The 9454-nt window shown below is 42.7% G+C and overlaps 1 protein-coding gene across 1 annotated transcript in view; it reads right to left on the reverse strand.

Moving 5' to 3' along the window:
* The window catches only part of PPP1R1B (protein phosphatase 1 regulatory inhibitor subunit 1B), a 67784-nt gene extending 63226 nt beyond the window's left edge, over nt 1-4558 (reverse strand). Inside the window, exon 1 of the mRNA XM_061588902.1 lies at nt 4259-4558. Coding sequence (XP_061444886.1) covers nt 4259-4339 — 81 coding nt within the window. The 5' untranslated portion in view covers nt 4340-4558. The remainder of the gene's footprint in view (nt 1-4258) is intronic.
* Between the last annotated feature and the right edge of the window lie 4896 nt (nt 4559-9454).

The following is a 9454-nucleotide window of genomic DNA, read 5'->3' on the forward strand; positions in this document are numbered from 1 at the left end:
TCAGAGCTTGGAAGATTACTTTAAAAAAGTAATAAATTACAGTTACATGGCCCCAAAAAGTAGTAATTACCGTTACAATTACAATTGCTCTGAAAGTAACTGATTACTTTTACTCAAAAGTAATTGCTACAATTACATTTGTTACTTTAAAAAAAATTGCCTACAAGGTGCCGGCCTTGGCTGCTGCACATCTAAGTAGCCTAAAACAACATTAAAAATAAGCACACACACAGAGAGGGTAGTAGAATATTTTTTTTTATCCATAAGATTAACAGAATGGCATAACAGAATCTCACATCCCCTCACCCCACCCCCAGCAATGATGATACCTCAACACACATATTTTTTGTATATATATATTGCCTCCAGCTGTTTTCTCCTTCCACTCCTGTCAATTTTTAAACAATTGTTTTCTCCATACCATCTCGCTCTCCACCTCCTCCTAAGGACCCATAGCGCATGAAGGAAGAACAACGCTGCACAGAAGCCCAATTTGAAGCACATGATTTTTATTCACAATTCAGGTGAGCAGAAGACTTCCCCTGCTATCCCCCAAGTAATGCACAAAAGTAATGCTGGAAACATTGCAATTACTCCTCAAAAGTAATGAAGTTACTACTTGTTCTATTACCAGCAAAATGTAATGAAGTTACCCACTCGTTACTCAAAAAAGTAATAAATTACAAGTAATTCGTTACTTGTAACTAGTTACTTCCAAGCTCTGCACAGTGTCACATATGTCAGTGGCAGTAGCAGGACCTTCAAACATCCAATAACGTTGAAATAATTTAAAACACAGTTTGAGTTTCAGATCTGAATATCAAGGTTGTGCCTGCTTTGCACTCATGCCATCTTCCTCTGGTAGTTTGCTAGAGCCCTAGCCTATGCTTTTTTCAGAAGGATCAATTCATATTTCACAGTGAGACAAGTTTGCTAGGTGTCTGTTCTGTGTGGCTCCATGAACATGTGTGATGTTTGAAGAGTAGACCTGTGTCATGCGCATACAGTAGGCACTTTCTAGGAGCCAATGTGACTTACAGCTCCCTGGTGTGCACCCATCACACATCTGCAAGTCCTTATCTGTATGTGTTTCCTTATATTGATCCATCCAAATGCATGCAATGGACTAGCAGGCAAACTCACCTGCTGCACGGAGTGTAAAATGGCTGTAAGTTCTTTCTTACATGGAAACAGAGTTGACCTCTTGGAAGGGGGCAGGGAGGAGGAGATGTCAAACATGAGTCCTGCTGGATCGCATCAAAGGCCTATCTAGTCCAACATCTGTTCCTCACATTAGCCAATCGGATGCCTCTGGAAAAGCTTACAAGCAAGACATACATGCAAAAGCCCTCTCCTGCAGTTGAGCGCCCACACCTGGTATTTTGAGGTGTGGTGCCTCTCTGACCACTGTCTACTATCATGGCTAATAGCCATTGACAACCTAGTATGTTGCTAGCAAGAGGAGCTGCACTTGCTGAAATCACCTCTTCTTTCTACACAACTGCTAACAAACCCTGCCCTCTTTTGCATTTGGCCACCCTTGTCTTCTATCCTGCCCCCGTAGCTCAGTGGTAGAACATCTGCTGGGCATGCAGAAGGTCCCTGGTCCAATCCCTGGCAACTCCAGGTAGGGCTAGGAAAGAGTTTCTACCTGAAGCCCTGGACAGTCGCTGCCAGTCAGTATTGAGCCAGATGGGCCAATGGTTTGATTCAGTATAAGACAGGATCCTATGTGCCTGTGTTCCCCCTTATGGCTTTCTCCTCCCCTACCACTTTGAAAACTGTGGTGCTGACACTGTTGGGCAGAGTAGAAACACACCTGCTGTTCTGCCAGTTCCAATGGGTCTCCACTTCTCTCTTCTGAAAACGGGACACATGACACTAGTCAAACCCCACCCCTTTTTACCATACAACCTGGTGAGAGCAGCTTGAGCCCGTTTTTTAAAATTCAGCTTCAAAGAGATTTTGCAACTGATCGGCAGATCAACCCGTTCCCCCTCCAGTGTGGCTAATGGAAATGTTTTACTCTGGTGACTAGTGTGTTCACAGCCTTAGAAGCTACTGGGAGGCCTAGAATCAAAGATCCCTGACTCACCCCATTATCTCACTATTCACTCTCATCTTTCCCAGCTGTTAAAGTGGAAACATCAAGGACCTGCTTCATAGGATTGTGTTTAAGGATCAGTGACCTAAGGATTGTCAAGCATGCGGAATGAATACAAGCTAAAATTTGTGAGATCTAAAACAAAGTGTTTTGTGATACCTTAAAGCCCTATACACTCACATAAGTACAACTATGACAGGGTGGGGGAAATGTAAACAGTGGGAACAAAAGACCGTGAAATGTAAGAGGTGTGAAACATCTGAAGTGCAAGAGGTATGAAATGTCTGAAATGCAAGAAATATTTCATGGCTTTTTGGTCTCACTCTTTACAATCCCTGCCTCTCTACTCCTGTAATGTATGCATCTATGAGACAGCTGAGGATAACCCTTTGTGCGTCTGACAAGATCACCTATAACCCATTTCCCACTTACGCCACCATAAATTTATTAGTCTTAAAAGGTGTCACAAGACCTTTTGTTGCTTTGGCTGCTGTTACACCTCCAGAATTTGTACCAAGATTTAACAATCCCTTCCTCTGTTCTAGCCTGTGTGTGTGTGTGTGTGTGTGTGTGTGAGAGAGAGAGAGAGAGAGAGAGAATGTTCAGTAGATAGTGTTGATAGTCACCTATTCAGTTAATTTCCATTGGTTTTGCTGGGAAACTTTAAACACATGCTTAACTCTTATACTTGAAAGGGTATCTTTTTAATTTGATCATGCTCCTAAAAATTATAATAATTTCTGTAGGACTTTTAGTGTGCAAGTTACACTATGAATCTTATGTCACATATGCATGCATAGGTGAGGACATGCATATAATTACATGCACAAACTTAAGTGATAGGCTGGTAGTATTTACATTTTATGGATGATGAACAGAGATGATAGAGCATAGTCTTATTTACTCAAGGCCACTCACAGAGAATTCCCAGCCAGGGCTATATACTAGGTATGTGTGTAATTAATTATTTACACACACACACAAACACACAGTTTTAGTAGGCAAATCTGCAAACATACACGTGTGCTTTTTTGTATCACACATTCTCTTCTGCTAGGCTTGAGGAGATGCAAAGAGCAGAGCACTGTAGCCTCACCCCCTGATCCCTGGAGGTCCTGCTTAGGAACCGTAATTTCAGAGATTTCAACAAAAACCACCCTCACACTTCCACTTTGAAGTTGCTAAAGGTATAAGGACTAGAACCCATGGTTGATCAAAAACACAAAAGTTAAGATTTTAAAAGTGTTGATTTCTGCACCTAGTGTGAATGTCTGTCCTTTCATAGTTTAAGTGTGGAACTACAGAAAGCACATAGGCAACTGTGAAAATTTGCAACTGATGCGAGAATTTGCTTATAGGAGTAAAAAGAAAAGTATGAAAATAAAGTTTAGACACAGGCAGACTTTTGAAAATTGGGTATGCAGGAATATGTATACTTAAGTGTGTCCAGAGATGTGTTCATCTGTGAGAAAGTGCCTCCTCTTACAAATATGCTTGGATTCTGATGTGAATGTGCTAAAGTAAACAATGCACATCTGCATGTGTATGTGTACCTATGGAAGAAGGAAATAAAGTGCATTTCAAATGAATTAAAGTATTTTCCTCTCTAGGTTCATTAATGCATTTTGATGTGCGTTCACAGGTGTTATTTACATGCAAGTCTGTGTAAATACCCAGTGTCTCAAGTATTAATTTTTCTTATTCATTTGATTTGTACCCCACTCTTCAACAGGTCCCTAGGATGGCTTGCAAAAAGTTAAAATGACAATGAAACAAACACAAACACATTTTAAACAATAACATTAAAAAACCACAATATAAAAGAGCATGAATCACACACATTCTATGTGCATAGTGCAAAAGACACATTATACGGACACTGAATATACGGACTTAACCGGAGGACTTGGAAATATGTCCCATTGATTTCATCAAGCCTTACTTCCCTATATTGTTTTTTTAAAAATATTGAAGTTCCTGTACAGTATTTCTGTGTGTGTTTAAAAAACATGCAACAGATCCGATGTGCTTATTTGCATGACAAGCTAAAAGATTTCATAGGAGAGACTCCAACAAATCAATGCCAGCTCACACTTAACCAGCTCCTTGCCTCCGAGCCCTAAGCTCCCCCCAAGCCTAACTCTTCCCCCTTACCATTTCCACTGCCCTGGGATCCAGCTGGCTGGGGGGAGCAGGAACAGAAAACTGGATTTTCTTCCTCTCCTTGGGGTCCATTGTAGAGTCCGTGCCTCCACTCCACGCCAAGAAAGACCCTCACTCTAGGACTCTTGGTCTGTTGCCAGCCCCTCTGGATCAACCTTCCCGGGAGATATGGGACCCTCTCACCAGCAGAGGTGCCCGGTACCAACTTCCCTCTCTGCAAAAGGCAACTGAGGGTGGCTGAGCTCACTCATTCCTGCTGCATGAGGGAACTGTGTAGGTAGAGATGGGAGGGCAGGAGGAGGCAAAGAAGAGAGGAGGTGGAAGGGGGTGGGAGAGAGAAAGGGCGGGATGCCTGGCCCCTCTCCAGCGACAATCTGAATTATTTAATCCTCTTCTCCCAAGGCAGGTGGGCATCAGGACTCTGCCTCCTAACAAGCCCTCGGCTGGGTGCCCATTAAAAGGATGCCAGACAAAAGACACCAACTGCCTGCCTTTAACCCTTTTGGTGAATTAGCAGAGCTCTGGAGGTGACCCCCCCCAAAAAAAATCAGTCAAAGGTGGCTTTCTCAGGGAGGCTTCATTCATCAGCCCCAGAACATGCCCTTCCCTTTCTTTTTCTCGTATGTAGGTTTAAGTCTCAGCCCCAGGACATACTGAAATGAACAGCCAAGAATGACTATTGAAAAGTCTTTGAAATAATGAGGAAGAAAGAGAGTGCCTCTGAACATGGGCAGGATGCTTTACCCAGGGACATTTTATTTATTTATTTATTACATTTATATTCCACCTTTCATATCCTACAAACAGCTCAACCATACATGGTTCTTCTCCCCATTTTATTTTTGCAACAACCCTGTAAGGTAGGTTAGGCTAAGGGGCAGTGACTGGCCCAAGGTCATCCAGTGAGCTTCATGGCTGAGTAGGGATTTGAATCCTGATCTACCCGGGCCTAGCCCAGCACTCCAGCAGAGTCTTTTGCACTGGGGCGTACTCTTGCCCCACCTCTTCCCTCTACAGTCTTTTTAAACAAAAGTCATTTTTAAAAAGCAAACTTTTGCTTACAGAGCTGATAGACATACTGCAAAACACTTGTGACACCCCAGCTACTTGTTCAGAAACCTTACCCTCATCACTAGGTAATTGCAACCAGCCTCCAAACATCTGACAGGCAGTGTGGTATAGTGGTTAGAGTGTTGGACTGGGACCTGGGAGACCAGGGTTCAAATCTCCATTCAGTCATGAAGCTCACTGTGTGACCTTGGGCCAATAATTATCTCTCAGCCTAGCCTACCTCACAGGGTTGTTGTGAGGATAAAATTGGAAAGGGAAGAAACATGTTTGTACGCCACCTTGAGTTCCTTGGAAGAAAAGTGGGATATAAAATGTAATAAAAAATAAATTATAAACAAATCTGAGAGTAAGAGTTATGGACATCCGGGTTCAAGGACATCACTTCCAAGCAGACGTGAGTCCCCGCTCAATTCTCTCTATAGAAATAAAGCCCCAAAGCTGTGGGTGTGTAAGATTTCATGGCCATTAACAACATTAGGCTGGCAATCAGGAGGCATGATTTTAAAAAATGATCAGAAGTGTAACTGGGAACAGTTAGGAGCAAAACATCTTACTATGGTTAAGCCAGAACTGGATAAGATGCATTTATATAGGGGACTTTCTAATAGGGTGGCCAGGTGAAAAAGAGAATTGGGCTCCTGCACCTTTAATGCTTGTGTGGAAGAGGGAGTTTCAGGAGGTGCAGCTCATGAGGCAATGCTCCATTAGCTGATGTGCACTCTTCTGCACAGTTATCCAAGGTGCAAGAACCCTTTCCTCTTTTGCATCTAGCCACCATCATATGTAATTTCTGATGCCTCCATTGTGGTTAATTCTCTTTCCTCAGCTTGCCATATTCCATGCTCATTGCTCTGCTATCTGAATTGCATGGCAACATCTGTGGTCACCTCCAGACTGTCAGTATTTTGCAGGAGGGATTTAAGAGCATAGTGGAAATTTGGCTTTGCACAATTAAAGTGGACTTAAGTCACCCTAGTGCAACAAATCCACTTTTTTTTTTGTAGTTAGGAAATTGACAGGTAAACATGCTAACAAAAGTGAGAGACGAATGAATGATTAATGGGAAGATGTTAAATGCCTTGCAAGCAAGTCAGGATGAATGCAGGACAAATGCTTGTCATCATATAACCTCCCTGCAGACAAATCAGAACAAATGCGCAATAAAGACCGGACACAGCCTAACCTCCACGTATACCTTGTGCAAACAAATCAGGATGAACACTCAGTAAAGACCGGACATAGCTTAACCTCCATATAATCTTTGTGCAAACAAATTAGGACGCTCAAGGCTTTCCAAACACTCTGTTGTAGGAGATATTCCCCATGTGGCTGTCACAATAGACAGGACAGGCATCTGACCTGAGTGGAGTTGCCACCTCACAGGGTTTGATCTGAAATCCCAGGATTTTAGCTTTCTTCTCAGGGACTCAAGGAGGACGTAACATCTCAGGGTGGGGGAACAGAAGCAAGGATACTTGATCTGCTCTACTCTTGTGGCTATCAGGCTCCACCCCGAGTCCTTTGGCATAACCTGTCTCTGCACTATGATCTACCTGGATGCCATCTCCTGCCTCTACCCGTTGCCACAAGGCTCCATCTTACTATGCCAGGCTCCACCGGATCCCTCTCTTTTTTTAAAAAAGGTCAAATCAGCTGTGAGGACAAATTGGATTGGTGGAGTGGCACTGAGGGAGGGAGTGTTTTCACTCCACACTAATATCCTGATCTAAATTGCTCTCCTCCCCTGAGGCTATTTGCCTTCCAGAGAAACAGTATGTAGATGCCTAAAAAAAATAAATAAAAAAAAATGTGGGGAGATCCAATCATGATTTTTAAAAAATGTCTCATTTAATTTGATTTGAGGGTCTTGGGGTGTGAAGCTCTGGAGTCCTAGCAAACTAAGGCTGCTCCCAGATGATCTATTTCATGAGTATTCTTCCTGGTTTGTGGGGAGGCTAGACAACATTGCATCAAGCGTTATCCCACACTTTCCAGTGTGTTTTCCGATCACTTTTCCTTAATCACAAAAAGCCCTATCTTTTAGGGAAGCAGGTTTGTTGTACAAGAGAGCCAAATCAACTTTAATTGTGCAGCCTGAATTTCCTGGTATGTGATCGAATCCCACCTGAAAACAACAAGTCTGAAAGTGTGCTTAGTTCTGGGAGGAGCAGAATTCAACAGCTTTTATGTTAATTGGTAAAGCACAAGGCAGGGATGGACACTCTCCATGTTGTTGAACTACAGTTCCCACCATCTCTTGCAGGCTGGACTGATGGGAGTCCACCAATATCCAGAGGTCAATTGTCTCCTGTCCTAGAGGCAGAGCTTGGAAAAGTTACTTTTTTGAACTACAACTCCCATCAGCCCAATCCAGTGGCCATGCTGGCTGGGGCTGATGGGAGTTGTAGTTCAAAAAAGTAAATTTTCCAAGCTCTGCAGGGGAAGAAGCAATTGCCCTCTACTTATCCCATGAGACAACAGTCTGAGACATGGGGAGTGGCAGAGTCAGGCATATTGTATCCTCCCATGATTTTCTTCCCCTGCTCTGTGTATATAGGGGAAAGGCTGCTTCTGTCTTTATCAAGAAGAGAACACAATTGCTACCCCCCGCTCCCTCCCCCACAATAAGATGCGGGTGGGGGAGTGTGCAAGGTCAATTTTTGCCTATTGCAGAGAAATAGCTTGAGCAGCCTGCAGTTGGGGATGGGAGAGAAATTTGATTCAGTTCACATTTAAAGTTGAACCCCCCACACCTAATTCCCACTTTCTGAAACAATCTGTGATTTGAAACATAGCCATCCTTTGAAATTTGCCCTTCTCCAAATTTTGCAGTGCAGTTCTCCAGCCAAATACTGCATAGAAAAACACATATACTAAGGCACAGTGTGCATTGAAATGCATATATTGGTGAAAAATAACATTAAAATGCATTATATTAGGGAAAATTGGTTTGCAACAATGTGTCTATTAGGCAAATTGCTTACAAGAATATGATGCATTTTCATGAGGACTTAAAAACCCCCACCACAAACTGATGTGGAAATGTGAATGGAACTGAAAATTAGAAAATGAGAGAGAAACCAAAATTGACAGATTCATGCATCCCTACCCTCAGCCTGATGCTACCTTGTGTTGGTCATTTACATGCAAGAGACTGATCTGGCCAGAGATCAAGGTGATTTGTTGCACCAGGATGACAGAAGCACTTTAATCCACTTTAATTGTGCAAACCTAAATTTCCAGTATGTGCTTGAACCCCTCTCAGAAAATACTGACCGTCTGGAGATGACCATATACACACATATAGCAATCCTATATGCATCTATTCAGGCATAAGTCCCCTTGTGTTTGATGGAGCTTAGTCCCAGGTAAATGGGCATGAGGTAAATGGGTTCAAACATGCACCGGAGTGTAAGTTTCATTAAACTCAATGGGGCTTACTTCTGAATAGACATGGATAGGATTGCACTGACAATTAGCAGCATGGACATGAATGCTGGCGTGTGCATGTTTAGGATATAATTCTACATTTCCTGTTTGAAAACCAGCTCGAGAGACACTCCTCCAAAGAGCCCCATTTGCAAAGCATCCAGGAAAGATGTGAAAGACACTGTAACGTGATATCTCCCTGGAACATAGCCCTTCCTGACTTTCACAACAAAACTTGAATTATAGCAAGTCTTTGTCTGAAGTTCAAACATCCGCTTAACCTCTCCACCCATTTTCAAGTGGGGGAGGAAAGATGCAAAATAAATTGCAATACAATTTCTGGAATGAAGGCTCCCAGTCATTGTGATTTACTCATTTATTCTGCTTCCGCTATGTGTCAGAGAGATACAGAACTATGAAACTTACCGGAGCTTTATCACTGACCGAAAAGCCTGCTCTGGGTTCTGTGATGTCACTTCCACAACCTACTATATAGGAATCTTATTTATTTTGTTGTTTAAGTCATTTTTCCACTGCCCTTCAGCACATCAGATTTCAGGGTAGTGTACAGCATACCAAAAACAGCCAGTGAAACCTTAAACAGACTAAGGATTCCTCAAGGTGTCCTTTGTATTGTGCATTCATGATTGTTTGTGCCCATGATGCTATCGGGGAAGTCGCAAGCAG

This window comes from Rhineura floridana, chromosome 11, assembly GCF_030035675.1.
Source record: "Rhineura floridana isolate rRhiFlo1 chromosome 11, rRhiFlo1.hap2, whole genome shotgun sequence".
NCBI classification, from domain to species: Eukaryota; Metazoa; Chordata; class Lepidosauria; order Squamata; family Rhineuridae; genus Rhineura; species Rhineura floridana.